Source organism: Salvia splendens, chromosome 5, assembly GCF_004379255.2.
Source record: "Salvia splendens isolate huo1 chromosome 5, SspV2, whole genome shotgun sequence".
Taxonomy (NCBI): Eukaryota; Viridiplantae; Streptophyta; class Magnoliopsida; order Lamiales; family Lamiaceae; genus Salvia; species Salvia splendens.
Window position 1 is genome coordinate 15695072 of NC_056036.1, and position 20440 is coordinate 15715511.

Below are 20440 nucleotides of genomic sequence, written 5' to 3' on the forward strand. Positions count from 1 at the left end.
ATTATATGCATATGAAATACACAAATACGCAACAAAACAATAAAAATCGACCAAAAATCCATCAATTTCTTCATAAACCCTAATTTTTCTAAATTACGGAAAACCTGCACAAATTACGCAATAAAGGATGTATTTACCCAAATTGAAGAACAATTACCGGAATATGTTTGAAAATGATGGAAATTCACCGGAAATTGCTGGGATTCGTCGGATGAAGTCGACCCTAGACGATTTCTGCCGGTTTGTTCGCTTGGTTCGCTGCTTCTGCTCTGTGCTGCGAAGCCTTCTGCCTGTTTTAAAACCCGACGGAAGACACATAAGTGTTATGCGTCGTTAGGAAAAGACGCATAAGTGTTATGCGTCATTTAAGAAAGACGCACATCTGTGTTGCATCTTTAAAGACGCATAATGCTTATGCGTCACTAAATAACGACACATGATGGTTATGCGTCTCTCTATTAACGACGCATAACGGTTATGCGTCACTCCCTGAGTCAGAATACAACTAAAACCCTTCATTAAAATGGAATTCCATTAACATGCATTACCAAAAATAGAATTTTTCCTACCTATTATTAGGGATGTCAATCGGGTCGGCCCATCGGGTTTCGGGCCAACCCTACTCTGGTTGCGGGTCAATCGGGTGCGGGCTAGTCGGGTTGTGATTTCTTTCGGGTTATAAAAGTTCAACCATAACCTTAAAAGCTCGGGTTTCGGGCTAGCCCAGCGGGTTGATCGGGTTGCTACCGATAAAATTAACATGCGATCAATCCAATAAATCATGATGAAAATTAATTATATTTATAAAATGTAAAATATTTAATTATGATAAATTTGAGATAGGGTCTTCTTCTAATGCTTATAACACCATAATCCAAAACTAAGACTAAATCTACGCCCTTAGATTTTGGATGAGATTAAAACTCACAAATTTCAATAAATAGTAGACAAAATATCAACAAAAGGGTAATATCGTCATTATGTTATCATATGATAATTTTCGTGGGTGTTTTTTTATATCAACATAGTGTATTACAAATATCAACAATATGATACGAGAATATCAACATAAGTAAAAGATAATATCAACATATTTTTATTGATATTTTACATATATTATATTGAGATTTTGCATACACTATATTGAGATTTTTTTGCATTTGTTGATAAAAGCTGCTTATTAACATGTACGAAAATTGAAATATAATTTATTAAATTTCATCACCCGAACATCGTCGGAACATATGCAATTGAGATATCGTTGGAATCCTTATAAAAATATCTTTAATTTGATATATTTTTTGTGCAAAAAAATAATTTAAATCGAGAGAGTTACGTAAATTTAAAAATTTAAGATGATTTTGATGAGAGAGAATTGACATTAATACCCTTTAAGTTTATTTAATATTTTTTTAAATTTAAAATATAATCCATATTACATTATTTCAACCGCTAGATCTCCTAATCTACAATTGATCACTCCACATTTGAGATATATGCTTAAACTCAATCATAAATATGATGAAATACTAATATTTGTGATTAAACTCAATCATAAATATGATGAAATACTAATATTTTAGATATTTCGTGAAATTTTAATGCATGTTTTAGAAATTTAAATATTCTTTAAGTGAATTCGAAGTTTTTAATTTATTTATCAATTATTGTATTAATAAAAATTCAATATATAATTTTCATATTTAATATAAAATTGAAAGTTATTTTTTAGTTATCTAGTATATTATAAAATTAATCAATGAAGTGTCGAATTAGAAGTAAAAAATAGAATAATAGAAATTTTATCGGGTTTTCGGGCCAGTCCATCGGGTTTTCAGGCCTGGCCCTAACGGGTTGCGGGTTAATCGGGTGCGGGCTAATCAGGTTTTAATTTTATTGGGCTATAAATTTTCGACCTTAACCCTATAAATTTGACGGGCTATTCGGGCCAGCCCACAGGTTGCGGGTTACATTGACATCCCTACCTATTATCATGTAGTTCTAAGAAATTAATCCAATTCGAGATGTACCATCTTATTATATCTTTCCCTTTTCCATTATCCAAACGACAATTACTAGGATTTCTGAGCCTACTTTCCGGTTATGTAGCAAAAGAAAATCTGAAATTTTAGGACCTCAGTAAATTATTTTTTACTAAATAATTCAAAATCACTATCATATTAATATCCTTTTGAAAGTGAAACAACAAATATTAACTGCCTTGCTTTAATGGGTTTTCACCAGAACTGTTGTTTTGCGTTATATTCCCATGAGCACATGCAACAACGTTACAATCTTTTGTTTCTTTACAAACTGACAAATGAATACTATAAACAAATCTGTCACGCCACAGACTAATTAGTGTCAATGAAGATGAAGATTACCATAATTAGCAAGAAGCAGATATAACACTAAGGCCATCTCCAACCATTTACACCAAACTCAAACCCATTTTTCCAGTTCTGTCACATCAAACAGTAATTCTACTTCAACCATTTACACCAAACTCAAAACCCAAAAGAATATTCCATATTCACCTACTTTTTTTACTTTTTCAATCTTAACTACATATTTATTTAAATTACACATTCATCCCACACCACTTTGTCAATAATTTTCCAAATATAATTAAATAATTTGATACAATTATTTATAATTATATATATATATATATATATATATATATATATATTAAATATATTATGCATTCAATAAAATATACACTAGCTTTAAATTATATTACATCAAACGTACTATAATAACATTCAAACATAAATTAAAATACATTCAAGACATCATGATTATATCAAACATAGGACAACACAGAAAATGTCACGACCGCCCTTTAGGGTTATTAAATGCGGCGATCGCGACCTAACAGGACTTATATGCAATCAAAGAAAAGGGACTAGGGTTTTATAAAAGGTGTTTGACCAAGGTAATTAATGAACAATAATCAAAAGGAAAAGGGTCAGGGTGACGTTTTGACAGATAGACCAAATAGAGAAAACAATTATCATCATTGATATTCAAAATAACAAGGGTTCAACGTACTCAAAAACATATCATGCCTTTAGATTCTAAACGGAAATCAAAATAGTTTCAAGATCAACCAAAAATAAGTAAAACAGGAAGCATCCAAGAGAAGAGTGAAGTCATGTGTGAAGACACGACGACACTCGGAGTTTCAAGACAATACTATCAATTTGTTTAATTTGCTCAACACCGCCAACCGCTCGTCGCCGCTCAACCTGCACATAAGGAAAACACATGCAGGGCTGAGTACTATAAAAATACTCAGTGGACTTATGCCGAAAACATTTTCATAAAAAAATTATTATTTATCATGCCATACGTAAGTAACCATCGGGGTTTAGCTTTAGAAAGGCCCGAGGCACTCAAAATCATTTCCCATTGTAAAAGTCGACTGATCAGTCATTTTCCCATAGACGTTACCCATATCTGCCAATACATGACATGGAATGTGGCCACAAACCAAGTCACTAGACCGGCCAGCCCGTACGCTAGCACACGGTCTACCATAGGTGTACACTAATCCAAGTAGGGTTTGCGGCCCTACGAGGACCCGAATTCGATTTAAATAATAGTGGCATAAGCCACATCAGATAGGCACGTTAAAAATCAAATCACGGCATGATAAACGCAATTTCACTCCCATCGATAAAATATTTAGGACATCGTCCTTATTTAAAAGAAAGCCCACATCGACTGCTTAATTCGCAAGTATTTTCTTCCTCTTGGTATCACCTTTCGCTTGCGAGGATTCACCTTTAGCATTTAGATAATACATAAATCAACACCCTTTTCAAATAAGTAAATAAAATGCATGCATCCTATGTCTCCAATTATTTTCCTCATTCAAGATTATAAATTTTTCCCGATCAGAGGCTTAGATGTTTTCGATTAATTTCAGCTGCTCACGCCCCAACCAAAATATTAAGGAATAATTAAACAAGAAAATAAGGACTACTCCCCTTCATCATACTTTTACACGTACCCTCTTCCACCTTACTTTAAAATACTTTTACACGTACCCTCTTCCACCTTACTTTAAAATATGTAAACTCTTTTAGAGAAATAAAACGAAGATGCAAAATCATCCCATTCCAATCCCATTCCAAAACACACGTATACTCCCTCATATGCCCTTTTTTTTTATAAAAATCTTCAAATATATAGTATCAAAGAAAAACTCTCATTCTCTCCAGAGAGAATTTCCGTCGGCTATCTCAAAATCAAAACACAACATTGAACAGGAATTAGAGCTCCCACCTTCAAGCTCTCGTCGATCCCTTTTTCTCACACAACATCGAAAACGAGATTCCCAAAATTGAACACACCCAATTTTCTAAAAAAATCCGTCAGATCAGATGGTGGTGCGGTGACACCGCCGATGAGCTCCGCCGCCGGCAGCCTTCAGTCACCACTGCTGTTCGCCGTCGTCGTAGGCTGCTGTCCCAAGGTACTTCATCGTGGCCTCTGTTTGGCAGCCCCGATTCGCCTCGACCAACCCCGCAAGCTAAGTTCTAAATTTGATTTCATGAATTAAAGTTCGATTCTTTGGTTTAGATTTGTTCGAATTATCGATTTGCTTCGGTTACTGGTTTCATGAGATGCACAAGAATGGAATAGGAATTGGGTGGATGAGGTATACCTTCAACAATAGATGGTCTATGGATTTGCTTTTAGTGACTTCTGTTTCTTCCTCTCTGTATTTGGATTACTGGTTTCTCTGCAGATGAGGAATCAAAACTCTTGCTTCAACACTTTGCCTTCGGCTGAGAATTGAGAGAAGGCGGTTGGAGGAGCAGAATGGGGTAGAAATACCGTGTATTGCAGACGAAATTGTGGTAACTGATTCTAATAATAATTGGAATTATAGGCTGATTGGTGGTCTAGATTTGGAAGAGATTCACGAAGTGGGATACGATTTTTCTGAAAGTGGGAAAGGAGTAATTTTGGTGTTTGATTGCTCAATTAATTTGGGATTAATTGCTTTGACTGAATTTTAAAATTTGAAAAGATGTTTCATTGCAGAAAGGAGGATTCAACGTGAAGGGTGAGGAGAAGGGTTCTGATGGCGGAAGGAAGAATTTAGAGTCTTGGGCTCAAAAGGAATTGGGATTGGGCTAGGGATATTATTTGAATAAGTATTAGTTTGGGCTCAAGACCCTATTAAAATTTTATTTAAATACTGTAGCCCACAATTTATTCTTTATTAGATTGGACTTGTATCAATTATTTAATTCATCAGATATGTTGGAATTTAGTCTAATAAATAATCCTCAAGGAAATGATTTAATTAAATTCACATTGTGATTTTACCATCACCAAATTCGAGCTTGTAAAATAAATCATCAATTATTCGAAAACAAATAAATTCACCTCACATCAATTATTCAAAACAGTCAAGTTACATATTCAACGGAGTTGACTCGGTCAATCCACAATCATTACTCCGAATCAAAATTAGGTCACCAAAGAAATCACATAACAATTCCACTCGTCATTTAATTCATGGCATTAAAAGAAATAAATGAAATCGTCTTAGGGTTCGAAAATTAGGGTTCAAAAAGTGGGACGTTACAGAAAAAGTAGCTAAAATTCAAGACTGCTAATTTGAGAAATTTTCCCACAAATGATCAACTAATGCATTTCGAAGTTCTAGATGTGCATTTTTATTTTTTATTGCAGCATACCGAGTCAAGTAAAATATGCTCAATTAAAAGTGTAAAGATATCCATGTGTTGAAGTATGATAGACCATTCAAATGCATCTCAATTAGCCCAATACCCCAATTAACTTGAAGCCCAATTAAAAAAGTAATTTTATGACTAAAAAACAGGCGCCCACTTCCATCGTCTTCTTCGATGCGATTTCTTCCCCAATTTCTGCAACTCCATTCATTGTTCAAGCAACTGATGGCCTTTTCTCCATGTACAGGTAATCTTCTTCAAGGAGAAATGAATAGGAAGAGTGTAATTGCAATTTAAAAATAAAAAAAATAAAAGGCATATTTGCGTTTTGCTACAGGCTACTCCATCTTTGGGTAGATACTGTTCAAAAACGCAAAAAAAGTACAATTTTGGATGAGTTTTGGAGTATGATTGGAGCTAATTTCAATTGCAAAGATGGGTTATGGAGTATGGTTGGAGAGGCCTTAAGCGATGTAGCTTGACAATATAAAATTATTAACAAGATATATACAATTTAATTTCAGTCGATAATCATTAATAATAAATGTATTAAATTTACTGAGGATAAAATAATAGGAGTAATGTATTTTAAATTTGTACTGCTTGACCAACTCACACACCGAATACAACCCTCTTATTTACTAGTGTTGTAGTTAAATTTTGTAATTTGATGTTTTTTACGTCTAAGAGTAGAATATAGGCAAGATTACACAACACACTAGATTCTAACGGCATCAATAGGCCTTTTCCCCTGCTGATAGTAGTGGAAATAAGTCTGTACATAGTTTCTCACTGTCTTGAACATTCTCGGCCTCTCCTCATCTACAAGTTCCTCCACCGGCTCGATCTCTTTCTCCGGATCGGGAGAGCAGAACACAGCCAAACTATTCCTCTCCCTCTCCGAGTTCGTCACTGCCCTATGCACCGGGCTTCTGTATATCCCGTTACTCATTATCTGCACAAACACAAGCAACGGAAGCAGAATCATTTTACAACATCTCTCATGGCAAATTGCATGCATAACATACCTCAAGATGATCACCCGCGTTCACGAGCAATGCATCAGGCAGTGTGGGAACCCAATACCACTGGCTGTCTTTCAGAATCTGAAGGCCTAGTACGTCCCGGTCCTGCAGGACAATTGTCATCGCAGATCCATCTGCGTGCGGTTTGAGGCCAAGAACTTGATCCGGTTTTGAACACGGGGGATAGTAGTTGAATCTTGCAAACATGCTCTGTTCATCTCCAAATTTGCTCAGAAAACTGCCCTCTGCCAAGCTTAGCGATTTCTCCATTGCCTTGAGAAGCTGCTCTTCAAGCTGTCTAAGCTTAGCAGTGTAATCATGCAACACTTTTCTGCACAAAAATGCATTTGCCCTTCATATATATGGATGGTCAAAACAAAGCTTTGTGTAAGCATGTTTTGATCAAAATTATCATTTTAGTTAACCTGAATGATTGTGGATTTAGAGGCCAGTAATGGAGTTTATGGTGGTGATCGGGAGCTACTTGGAGATACAACCTATCATTCCAATCAAGAGATTGGTTGTTAAAGAGAACTAAATCGGTGCCATATCCTTCATAGTCATCGCCTTGCCTTGCGCATTTTTGCTTCTCGGTGATGGGAAGGTGAAAGAATTCTGTGGATAGTCGACGAACTTCATCAAGGAATGAAGCGTCAATGCCATGTTTTACTGCCTGCAACACCATACATCAATTTTTATACTTGAAACCTTTAACAATAAGCCAAAAACAACAACAGATGGCAGAACCTGGAAACAGCCCCAGGAAGTGAGAGCGGAGCGGAGGCGGAGAAGCTCCGTGGCGGAGGAGGACAAGTGGGCGACGTCAATAACTGGAATATCGGAAGCCAGAGGAACATTGAGATCAATGGGTCCACTCCAAATATACCTATCGGGGAGCTCATCGCCATTTTCAATCAATTGTTGAACTGTTTTGCATAAGGCCGATGATGGAGAGACTTGAGCCATCTACAGAGAGAGAGAGAGAGAGAGGTGGGATGTGATCAACAATTTTTTCTTTCAACTTTTGAATGAATTTGATTACTGCAGCAAATCGCATATTTTATTCACACTGAGTTGAATACATTGCATCTTGTTAGAAACTTAGAATGGAATGGTTTTGATATTCTATGATATTTTATGTGGTTGGTGGGTCCATGGCCAAAGATGTTACACGGTTGAACTTGACCGGACACTACATATACTCATGTTGGATATATATGCACTGATTTTCATGGTCATCTTCAACCAAAAATAATTCAGTGTTGAGGAAAGCGAAGATAACTGTATATAGCAAGATTAGAAAAGTGGATAATAGTAGTAGAATGTGAATAGCTGCTTGTATTTTTAGTTTTATAATAAAATATGAGTAAATTGAGCTAAGATTTGTAAAAAAATAAAATTAGATATTTATTAGTGAGCGAATAAAAAAAAGTATGACATTTAATAGCAAATGAAAGAGTATGAATCGTCTCAATTAATTAAAACTACCCGTTTATGATTAAAAAAAATCTATTTATCATAAGAGGTGATTGGATGAGAGAAGGGTCGCGTGGTGTGACAGTCCACCCCTTCCCTCCCACACATGACTCTCGCCCACACTAGACCATACAATGCATCCCCCTCCCAATTTGTCCTGCTGGAATGACTCCACAACCTATTGTTGCGGATGCCTATAACAATCTATTTTTTTTGGCTTCTTCGCTCGATTTATCACTTTAACTTTCATATACATATACTATCTCCGTTTTTAAAAAATAAAAACATTTTAAATGACATGAGTTTTAATGCACAATTAGTAAAATAAGAGAGAAAAATTGATAAAGTAAGAGAGAAGATGAGAAAAATTAGTAAAATAAGAGAGATGAAGAGAAAAAGTAGTGGAAACAGACTTAGTGGATTGTGGAGTCCACTTTCTAAAATAGAAAGTTTAGAAAGTTTTATTTTAAGAGACTATCCAAAATGAAAATAGTTTCTATTTTTAAGAGACGGAGGTAATAGTAGTAGTTATATTTTAGTTTTTCTTTAATTTCAATTAAATAGGTTTTAGTTGCATTTTGTACTTGTTAGTATTAAAAAAATACTTATACTAGATTCTTGAGAATTTAATTTTATGTCATGTTTTGTTAGATAAATTTTTAGGTTGATAAACGCAAAAGAGGGTATATAATTTTTTACTGCACTAAATATAATTTAGTATTTTGAAATAGATTTTATTAATAAAATTAACATTATTATAATAATTAATTTAATTGGTAAACAAAGTGAATGTGTGAGAGCACGCCGTTCTTTTTAGTGCAGAGAGAGATGAAGATTTTTGGGAAAAACGTATATCCAAGGAAGGTTGTACTTTTCGCTTGCGGGTATGGAAAATTTACAGATGATGTTTTTTCTATTTTCCAATTTAGGTAAATGCGATAAAACATGATGATGGAATCGACAGGGTTTTAGTGTTGGCGACGACAACCTACGATGTTCACAGATCTATAAAGAACAACCAATCACCCCCCTCGGAGGAGCAACTCCAACGACTATATCAACGCCGCCCGCCGCCGTCGACTTAACTATGGTATGTTTTTTACACCGTCAAATTGATAATGAAGCCAATCACATGGATATAGTTTTGCCACGTTGTCGTCTACAAATCGAACATCGTCTCAAATAATCATATAAAATCACCAGCTATTTATCATTTCAATGACTTAATTTTTATTTGGGTGCTAAGCCGCTAATTATATCGTTATTTTCAACCTTTTTTTTAATTTTGTAATTTACGATATGATGAATCCGCGAATTTCTGATGTTAGTAAATGCTGGTAGAGAATAAAGACTACGACACAATGAATTTACGTGGTTCGATTTACTGAAGTAAATCTACGTCCACGGGAAGAAGGGAGGGCAAGATTGTATTGCTTGATCTGGGATTACAGCTTACAACACAGACTTGCTATATGATATTTTATCTCTAGAGCGCTCTTAGAACTTAACCCTATCTATCTGATCTAGGTTCTATTTATACATTGAACCAAGATCGTGGCATGCAGCCATTTACTAGGTAGTGGATGTCGTGGAGATCGTGGCGATCTTGCATGGGTCCACTATCCTGCATGAGTTAATGACTGCTTGACACCACTAAATAGATCGTGGGTGTAGTGGAGGTGGAAATCCTGCATGAGTCCACTATCTCCTAGTTCGGTCGGATACTGAGACCGAACTGCTGAATTATTGCCGAGCAGCTTTTGCCGATCTGAGAGTAGAGCTTGATGCCGACCTGAGAGCAGAGTTTGATTGGTTGGCTTTTACCGAGCTGTAGGCTGGGGCCGAACTCTTTGGTTGTGCCGAACTGAACTCTTTAGTCCTGCCGGAGTGATACTCTTTCTTGGGCTTTAGGCTGATGGGCTTTACTGCTGTTGGGCTTGTTTAGTACGTACTCCATCACTACCCCCCCGGAAAGCGAAGTGAATTACTTCGGCATTCTGGATAAAGGTACGGGGTAAGTTGATGTTTGTCCTCGGTCTTATGAAGTGAACTCTTCTTTGACCGGACTCGTCTTTGATCTGATGAAATAAACATCTTTGACCGGACTCGTCTTTGGTCTGATGAAATAAACATCTTTGACCGGACTCGTCTTTGGTCTGATGAAATAAACATCTTTGACCGGACTCGTCTTTGGTCTGATGAAATAAACATCTTTGACCGGACTCGTCTTTGGTCTGATGAAATAAACATCTTTGACCGGACTCGTCTTGTGTCCTAATTTGGCGAGTTTTATCGCTCGGATCGGACTTTCCGTTGTCCTAATTTGGGGATCGGACTTTCCCTTGTCCTAATTCGGCGAGTTTTATCGCGTGGATCGGACTTTCCCTTGTCCTAATTCAGGCAAGTTTTATCGCGAGAATCGGACTTTCGTTGCAGTTCGTTTCAGACGAAGTGCTTGATTCTTAAGCTGAATAGCGGTCTTGTATCCTCTTTAGAAGCTTGGACTTCACAATCGTTGGCTTATTGCAGTTCGTTTCAGACGAAGTGCTTGTTTAAGCTGAATTGTGGTCTTGTATCCTCTTTAGAAGCTTGGACTTCACAATCGTTGGCTTATTGCAGTTCGTTTCAGACGAAGTGCTTGTTTAAGCTGAATTGTGGTCTTGTATCCTCTTTAGAAGCTTTGACTCACAATCGTTGGCTTATTGCAGCTCGTTTTAGACGAACTGCTTGTTTAAGCTGAATTGTGGTCTTGTATCCTCTTTAGAAGCTTTGACTCACAATCGTTGGCTTATATATGTTCTAAGAAGGGGATCAGCCTTCGAAGAACAAGATACCTCAGTAACATTTGTAAGAGACGACACGCACAGAGACAGACAAAACACACAGACAAAACGCACAGAGACAAACAAAGACCAAGCAAACCAAATAAAGCACATTGACCGAACAGGACTCAAGACTGACTGACCGGACTGTCTCTTACAAATGGAACTTCTTGAGGTTGGAAATGTGCCATGTTCGGGGGTACCTGTTCTCCTGACATGTGAGCCAATTTGTAAGACCCTTTGCCGAGGACTTCTGACACCCGATACGGACCTTCCCATGTGGGTTCGAGCTTGCCCAGCTTTTCTGCTCGGCTTACTTCGTTGTTTCTCAAGACGAGATCTCCCACTTGAAATTGCAGCTTTTTCACCCTTTGGTTGTAATACCGGGCTACTTGCTCCTTGTACTTGGCTGCTTTTATGCATGCCAATTCTCTTCTTTCTTCGGCAAGATCTAGCTCGGCCCTCAGTCCGTCGTCATTCATTTCTGCTGAGAAATTTAGAGTTCGGGGACTGGGTATGCCGATCTCCACCGGAATCACGGCTTCAGTGCCGTACACAAGACTGTACGGAGTTTCACCGTTGGAGGTTGTGGGTGTAGTTTGGTAGGACCATAGGACTTGAGGGAGATTTTCTACCCATTGTCCTTTGGCTTGTTCTAACCGAGCTTTTAACCCTTTCACCAGGATACGATTTGTTACCTCCGTTTGTCCGTTTGCTTGTGGATGAGAGACCGAAGTGAACCGCTGTTGAATATTCAGCTCTTGGCACCAATTCTTGAACGTCTTGTCAGTGAACTGAGTCCCGTTATCCGAGATGAGGATGTGGGGTATGCCAAATCGGCACACTATGTTCTTCCAGACGAAGTCCAATGCCTTTGAGCTCGTTATCGCAGCTAATGGTTCAGCTTCCACCCACTTCGTAAAGTAGTCCACGGCAACGATAAGGAATTTCATTTGCCGAGGAGCTTGAGGAAGTGGTCCCACTATGTCTATGCCCCATTGCATGAAAGGCCAAGGGCTTTGCATAGTGTATAGATCGGTCTGCGGCATCCTTGGGACATTTGCATGGATTTGGCACTTCGTACACTTCTTGACGAGCTGCACTGCCTCTTGTACCATGGTTGGCCAATAATATCCCCATCTTAGAACTTTTTTAGCTAAAGCTCTGGCTCCGATGTGGCTACCGCACGATCCTTCATGAACTTCTCTGAGGATGTAGTCCGTCTCTTCTGGTCCTACGCACCGCAATAACGGCTGGAGGTAAGACTTTCTAAAGAGGACTCCTTCATGAAGTTCGTACCGAAGTGCTCGGCACGTGATCTTCCGAGCTTCTCTCTTATCCTCGGGCAATTGTCCTTGATCCAGATACTGCAAGATCGGCGTCATCCAGTTCGGCGAGCTGGATACTGAATGTACCTCGGCTTCATCAATGCTTCGATGCATTAATTCTTCCGCCTTTGAGCTCGGAGCTGAGGCCAACTTACTTAAGGTATCTGCTCGGCTATTTTCCGCTCTGGGAATGCGGATTATCCGAAAATAGGAGAAACTTCGGCTGATGCTTTGCGCTTTGTCCAAATACTTCTTCATTCTCTCGTCACGAGCTTCATTTGTACCCAACATGTGATTTACTATGACTTGTGAATCACAATGGACTTTGAGAGATTTGACGAGCAGACTTTGCGCTAACTGGAGTCCGGCCAGGAGGGCTTCGTACTCGGCTTCATTATTAGTAGTGGGGAATAGGAACCGAAGTGAGTAGGTTACCTCGTGTCCGTCGGGAGCGACGAGTAAAATACCAGCTCCACTTCCCATCTTGTTTGAAGCTCCATCTACGAATCCGCTCCAGCAGTCCGGCGGCTCTACTTCGGATTCCAAGGGCTGTGCTAGTTCGGCATTGGCAGAATTCTTCTGTTCGGCAATAACAGGAATTGCTTGATCGAACTTTGCTTCTGCAAGAAAATCTGCCAAGGCTTGTCCCTTGATGGCTTTCCGAGGTAGATACTCGATTGAGTGTTCTCCCAGCTCTATAGCCCATTTGGCGATTCTGCCTGATGCTTCTGGCTTGGTCAAAACTTGCCGAAGAGGCAGATCGGTTAAGACGCATACCTTGTGAGCATAGAAGTATGGCCGCAGTCTCCTTGCTGCATTTACTAACGCCAGAGCAATTTTTTCCAGAGGTTGATACCTTGTTTCTGGACCTCTTAATGCTCGGCTTGTAAAGTAGATGGGAAACTGCTTTAGGCCTTCTTCTCGTACAAGCACCGCGCTAATGGTTTGATCGGATGCCGCTAAGTATAAAAAAATCACTTCGGCATCTGTTGGAGCAGAGAGAATTGGAAGCTCGGCTAAATAACTTTTGAGCTCGTCAAAAGCCTTTTTCTGCTCTATGACTTCAGAGACGATTTAGTCTTTCCGGCAGGGAGAGCGTCAATAGTTAGGATTACTCCATCATATTGCGGCTCGTTATCGTCTTCGGGATCCTGTTGCCTCTTCGGATCCTGAGGGGCGCAGTTCGCATCTCCCTGCTTTTTGTTCTTTTTCGGCTGCTTGCTTTGGTATTTTTTTAACGTCCCTGCTTTCACAAGGGCATCAATACCTGCAGCCAAATGTCGGCACTCCTCGGTATCGTGACCGTAGTCTTGATGGAAGGAGCAATATTGATCCTGAGGTCGGCGCGCGGCCGATTTCGTCATCCGCCTTGGCTTTTCGAACATATCGGAATGTAGTTCGAAAATTTCCGCTCTTGACTTGTTCAATGGTACGAACTGAGCGGGCGGCTTCTCAGGATTGAGACGTGGTCCCAATCTGCCTTGTACCGGTGCCCTTTGAATTCTTTCAAAAGGAGTTCGGCGAGGAAGCCTCTGATCGCTATGATCGGGCTTCTTTTCGTCTCCTCTAGATGAGCTGTCTAAAGACCGTTTTCGACGGTCTGCCTCATCGGCACGGGAGAACTGGTCCGCAATGTCCCACATTTCTTGAGCTGTTTGCGGACCGCACTCCACGAGCTTTCTGTAGAGAGCTCCGGGCAGGATTCCATTTTGGAATGCCGAAATGACAAGTAGATCGTTGAGATCGTCTACTTGCAGGCATTCCTTGTGGAATCTTGTCATAAAGTCGCTGATTTTTTCGTCGCGACCTTGACGAATGGAGAGCAGCTGAGCCGAAGTGATTCGGGCTTCCGCTTTCTGAAAGAACCTCCTGTGGAAGGCATCCATTAGATCTCGGTAAGATCTGATGCTGCCCTGGGGGAGGCTATCGAACCACCTTCTCGCGTTCCCGATGAGCAGCTCGGGAAACAGCTTGCACATGTGGACCTCGTTGAGACCCTGGTTCGCCATGTTATATTGATAGCGCCCCAAGAAATCGTGAGGGTCCACGAGCCCGTCGTAAGTCATCGACGGAGTTCGGTAGTTCTGTGGTAGGGGAGTTCGGGTGATGTCGTCCGAGAACGGAGTCTTCAGTGCTCCGTACACGGCGAATCCGATATCTCGTCGGTATGGAGGAGATTGAGTTCTCCTGTGATTCCGGTACCGAGGAGGAACTGGAACATGTTGGGGACGGGGATTCTTTCTCCTGGGAGATGCGACACTACTGCGGTAGTGACTTTCTTGTGCGGAGGGAGAAGGAGAATCCGCCGTTTTCGTCTCCGGCTGCTTTTGGCTTTTTTGCAGGAAGGTTAAGAATTCCTCCTGCTTCGCCGCCAAAAACTGCCTGACAGCCTCATTCAAATCGGGCTGCTGGGAAGACTCAGTGGGACGATTTTTGGAGCGGCTTGTTCCTTCGCCATGAGAACTGGTGGTGGATTTATCCCTAGGCTGTTTTCCAGACCTATGGGATGGATTGGCTTCCTCCTGGTTCTCACGGGCAGGAATACGGGTACTCTGCGATCTGGTATGCATTTTTTGGGTGGAAAAAAGGGTCAAAAATTCGCTTTATCACAAATTTGGTTCTCTGTTTCCCACAGACGGCGCCAGTGATGAATCCGCGAATTTCTGATGTTAGTAAATGCTGGTAGAGAATAAAGACTACGACACAATGAATTTACGTGGTTCGATTTACTGAAGTAAATCTACGATGTAATCCCAGATCAAGCAATACAATCTTGCCCTCCCTTCTTCCCGTGGACGTAGATTTACTTCAGTAAATCGAACCACGTAAATTCATTGTGTCGTAGTCTTTATTCTCTACCAGCATTTACTAACATCAGAAATTCGCGGATTCATCACGATACGAATTGTGTAGTAGTAATCCAGTAAATCCACTATTATGCTTTTCCATTTGCATATCTTCGTTTTTCAATCATTGTTCTAATTGATCGTATTCTGCACTTGTATATAGAAAAAAATGTAAGTGAAATCTTAAACATAAGTATACTTAATTACGCCGCTCAAGTTTTGGATACGCTTGTTGATGAATCCGCGAATTTCTGATGTTAGTAAATGCTGGTAGAGAATAAAGACTACGACACAATGAATTTACGTGGTTCGATTTACTGAAGTAAATCTACGTCCACGGGAAGAAGGGAGGGCAAGATTGTATTGCTTGATCTGGGATTACAGCTTACAACACAGACTTGCTATATGATATTTTATCTCTAGAGCGCTCTTAGAACTTAACCCTATCTATCTGATCTAGGTTCTATTTATACATTGAACCAAGATCGTGGCATGCAGCCATTTACTAGGTAGTGGATGTCGTGGAGATCGTGGCGATCTTGCATGGGTCCACTATCCTGCATGAGTTAATGACTGCTTGACACCACTAAATAGATCGTGGGTGTAGTGGAGGTGGAAATCCTGCATGAGTCCACTATCTCCTAGTTCGGTCGGATACTGAGACCGAACTGCTGAATTATTGCCGAGCAGCTTTTGCCGATCTGAGAGTAGAGCTTGATGCCGACCTGAGAGCAGAGTTTGATTGGTTGGCTTTTACCGAGCTGTAGGCTGGGGCCGAACTCTTTGGTTGTGCCGAACTGAACTCTTTAGTCCTGCCGGAGTGATACTCTTTCTTGGGCTTTAGGCTGATGGGCTTTACTGCTGTTGGGCTTGTTTAGTACGTACTCCATCACTTGTCTATAAAAATTTAAGTAATTTTCCCCAATAAAACTGAATTCATTAATGTCATCTACATCAGCTTCATCTGCTAATAAATTATCACTATTTGACTCCATATATTCTTATTCAAGTAAACTCCATTATGAAGGAAGTATCCAGAACAAAAAAAAAACAAATACATAGTCTCACACACACTCACACATATAGTCCACATACATGGATTATTTTATTTTGTGTTTAATTATCATAGAAGGAGTGATTAAACACTTGATTTAAGTAGTAGTCCTACATAATTAAAGTCTGAGAAGGTCAATGGGCCTTTTCCCTGTCTGGAAAGACTGGAAATAGTTACTAGTATAGTCCACAACACTGTTGAACAGTTTGGGCCTCTTTTCATCAATTAATCCTTGATGAGGCCCAATTTCGCTGGTTGGGTCAGGACCGAAGAAAATAGCTATGGTGACCCTCTCTTTATCTGGATTTGTCACAACTCTGTGTATTGGGCTCTCGAATATCCCATTACTCATTATCTGCAAATTTGAAAAAAAAAAAAAGTTATCTCAACTCAATGTTGAAATAATTGAGGCATGTTGTGTGTTGTTAGTTGGGTTTAGTAATAGAGTGAAGCCAAAGTTGCCTTTAAAATTATGTTTATTTGCATATTAAAAAACTGAGGCTTGTTAGCTCGAGTTGGTCACCCGTGTTGACGAGGATAGCATTATGAATGATGGGAACTCTGTACCACTGGCCATCTTTCATGAGGGTTTGCAGCCCTTCAACCTTGTTATCTTGCAAGAGGTACGTCATGGCCGAGGCGTCGCCGTGTGCTTTCGCAGCCAGCACCGCGTCCGGCCTCGGACACGGCGGATACAGATTGAACCGCGAAAGCACGGTCTGATTCTCCCCCATCTGATTCACAAAGCACTCTTCATCCTTCAATTTCAAGGACTTAGCCATCGCCGTCAATATCACCTCATTCATCTTTTCAAGCTCGCCACTAAATTCCAGCAACACTTTCTACAAATCAATAATTAGTTAAAATTTGAGATCAAAATAAATGTTTGTGAGCCAAATAAAAAAAAAAGTAAATTCACCTAAAATTTTTGGGATTTTGTGGCCAAACTTTGAGTTTTCTGACGGTATCAGGTTTGACAATAAGGTACAATCTATCATTCCAATCAAGAGTTTGCACACTTCATTTTCTCTTCCATTGGAAGTGAGAAGAATTCTTTGGTAACACTGTGCACTTCGACCAAGAACGAATCATTCATACCATGATTCACTACCTAATTATATTCAATTTTAAATTAATATACATACATGTATTTAGAGCCAAAAAATTAAAATAAAAACCTGAATATAACCACAAGAGCTGAAAGCAAGCTTGAGTTTTTCCAGTTCCCTTTCCCCTGAGGAGATGATGCAGTGAGAAAACTGAGATCGATGGCCGGAACTGCGAGCAATGGGAAGTTGGGGCCGCCTATCCCGTCTTTAAGAAGGTATTTCTCGGGCGGGCTGCTCAAGGTGGCGGATAGTTCTTGGACAGCAGTGGCGGTGGCCATTTTTGTGTAACGAAATTATTGTGGAAAGAGAGATTGTTGGAATGACTGCAGCAGTGTAAGAGGCTGGAGTTTATGTACATATAATATTGTTATATAGGGCTGCGATAAAATATTAATTAATTTTAATATAAATGTGTAACTTGCATATTATAATTATTAACACAAACACATAATTAACTTTATGAGATAACTGCCTTAAAAGTCATCAACTTTGCCCAAATTCTGGTTTTTCCCACAACTTATAAAGTTGGCGTATAAAGTCACCAACTTTGCCGAGTCGCTGGTATCTCCCAAATTGACCCGACCCGATGTTTTCACGCAACTAAGCATTCCTATGTGGCATGCCTGAATGTTGACGTGGACGGCGAGAAACAGTTGCACAATTTTTACCATCTTAAAAGTCAAACCCGTCGCTTTCCATTTCTTCCCTCACCAAAAAACCCAAATTCAATTTTCGCAAACCCAAATTCAATCCGATTTCCCCAAACAAAGATTGGATTTCTCCTTCTATATTCTACACGATACTCAGGTATAATTTCTCGAAGCGCTTCAGCTGTAAGTGTTCTGTCCCTGTATAATTTCTCGAAGAAACAGCTGAAGCGCTTCAGCTGTATAATTTCAGCGAATAAGTGTTCTGTCCTTGCATTCCCAATTCCAGAAGTCGAGATCGGTTCAATTGGGGACGACGAGGTCGCGATTGAAGGAGGGGGGAGGTCGTAGGAGAAGATGCCGTCGGAGGGGCAATTGTCGGTGTATAGGGCGGGAGGATGCTCCGGGAGGGTGAGTGAATCGGGACGTAGCGGACGGAGGGAGAGGGGGAGGAGGAGCGGTCGGGGAAGCAGAGGGGGGGAGTGCGAGCGATGGAGATAATGAGGGCTATAGATGAAAACGAACGGCGATGGAGAGGAAGATGATGAAGGCTTGGGGTTGGGGTGGGAGGAAGACGATGAAGGCTTGGGAGTTGGGCCCTAATTGTTTTTTTAATTTTGTATTTTACGTTTATATGTTTTATATTGCGCTGTCAATAATTTTTTCCACATGTCAGGCGCCACGAGACGCTACATCAATTAAATACGACACGTCAGCGCACTCTTTCGTAGGAAAATCCATCATGGGAAATCGGCGACTAAATGCAAAGTTGGTGACTTTATACGCCAATTTTATAAGTCGTGGGAAAAACTGAAATTCGGGCAAAGTTGATAACTTTTAAGACAGTTATCCCTAACTTTATCAATATAGTATGTAAATTTAAAAAGGGATATCATGGAAAAAATTACGGCTATATTAATAGATTGAAGAATAATTTTTGGAAGATGTGTTTCAAGAAAAAATATCCTCAAAGATTGAAAAACATGAAGCTCACGAAGTTGTTGCCTAGAAATTACGAAAAAAAATCCGTATCATGATATTATTTACCGGAATTTTTTCTTTGGTGGGAAATAGCAAACTCGGGGTAGATTTCATGATATTATTTGCCAATTTCAAAGTTCGTGGGAAAAACCCAATTTTTAGAAAGTTCCATGATATTAGGTGCCAATATCCCATTTAAAAAATAATATAAAGATATAAGTATATCAACACAATACATCGATAAAGTTATATCTTTGTATTGATATTTTTAATATATAAAATTGAAATGTTATGCATTTTTTAATTGAAAATCAGTTATTATTATAACACGATACTTGTTACACATTTTCAACTTCAATCATATCTAAGTCGTGATCAAGAAAGAATTGCCTGTGGAAAAGTAGATGAACTAATTTGTCGATTTAAAAATTTATAGATGCAGTAGTATTTTTTTTCTAGAAAAACTAGTAATATACTTCTAGAAAGAAGATAAATTTTGGTATGGAGGGCTTTGGATTGTACTAAGCAAAACTCAAATGATGATAGTATTTATATACGGTAATATGTACTGAGAATAGTTATTTTTTCTTTTATTTTGGTCATGAAAATCTGCAATTATTATTTTCGACAAAATGCTTGCTTCATAATATTGTGGGCATGAATTGTAATTACGACACAAGTTTAGCTCCTTTCATAAAAATAAATAAATACAATTATATTGAATTTCTATTCATCTCTCTATAAAAAAAGTGCGATTATAGAACTAGCTAGTTTTGATCTAAAAATAAGACCACATTCTCTTTGATGGAAATTATACAATTTTCACTCTTCTTCCATCATTTTCTCACGTTCTAGAGTGTCGACAATTTTAATTTTCTCACTCTTCAAAACAATATATCAGTGATTGTCTAATTACGCGATATAATATATGGATGCCATTGCCAATATACTGCGGTGCCGTGCTTACTAATCAATTTTTGTGTATGGTGGATAAATTGATTAGCTTTCGATACCGGTTTCATTTAAATAATTTGGAGAATATTATGTTTTCCCAAAATGAAGCAATTGAAAAAAAAAAGAAATGTTCATAAAAGTCGTAATATGGATGCACATTTTCTCAAACTATATAAAAAGCTACGTACTTTGATTTAGTATATGTATACTATTGAGTGAGAGCGAACAAGCAATACTTCCCACTACTACGATCGATGATAGCATGTGGAAGTCAATATAGTATGGTGTTGAATGTTCAGAGAGATTATTTGGAAGCAGACAAGACTGTAAAATTATACTACTACTTGTAGTAAATATTTATAGGTATAGTATAGGGAATTTCTTAGATGATTAAAATAGTAGTATATTTAGAGAGTGAATGGAATTGTGAGTCCTATTTTTATATATAAATTTTATAATAAAATATAAGTGAAATGAGTTA

The 20440-nt window shown here is 39.0% G+C and overlaps 2 protein-coding genes, 2 long non-coding RNA genes and 1 pseudogene across 4 annotated transcripts; 2 read left to right on the forward strand and 3 right to left on the reverse strand.

Annotated features, from left to right (window-relative positions):
- The first annotated feature begins 4084 nt into the window (after positions 1–4084).
- Positions 4085–5271, forward strand: LOC121802133. Its single transcript, XR_006050742.1, has 2 exons — positions 4085–4669; positions 4760–5271. It is a non-coding gene; the product is annotated as an uncharacterized LOC121802133 (long non-coding RNA).
- Positions 5272–6251: 980 nt separating this feature from the next.
- On the reverse strand, positions 6252–7823 carry LOC121802800 (protein SRG1-like). The gene is made up of 4 exons (XM_042202506.1): positions 7490–7823; positions 7168–7415; positions 6746–7073; positions 6252–6672 (listed from the first exon to the last, which is right to left on the reverse strand). The coding sequence occupies exons 1-4, from the start codon at positions 7706–7708 to the stop codon at positions 6436–6438; spliced, it is 1032 nt and encodes a 343-aa protein (XP_042058440.1). The 5' UTR covers positions 7709–7823; the 3' UTR covers positions 6252–6435.
- A 1185-nt stretch (positions 7824–9008) lies between these two features.
- Positions 9009–17628, forward strand: LOC121803614. Its single transcript, XR_006051084.1, has 3 exons — positions 9009–9102; positions 9183–9308; positions 17492–17628. It is a non-coding gene; the product is annotated as an uncharacterized LOC121803614 (long non-coding RNA).
- On the reverse strand, positions 16180–17327 carry LOC121802102 (protein SRG1-like). The gene is made up of 3 exons (XM_042201672.1): positions 17188–17327; positions 16792–17110; positions 16180–16623 (listed from the first exon to the last, which is right to left on the reverse strand). The coding sequence occupies exons 2-3, from the start codon at positions 17072–17074 to the stop codon at positions 16613–16615; spliced, it is 294 nt and encodes a 97-aa protein (XP_042057606.1). The 5' UTR covers positions 17075–17110; positions 17188–17327; the 3' UTR covers positions 16180–16612.
- LOC121802100 lies at positions 17117–18644 on the reverse strand (annotated as a pseudogene).
- Between the last annotated feature and the right edge of the window lie 1796 nt (positions 18645–20440).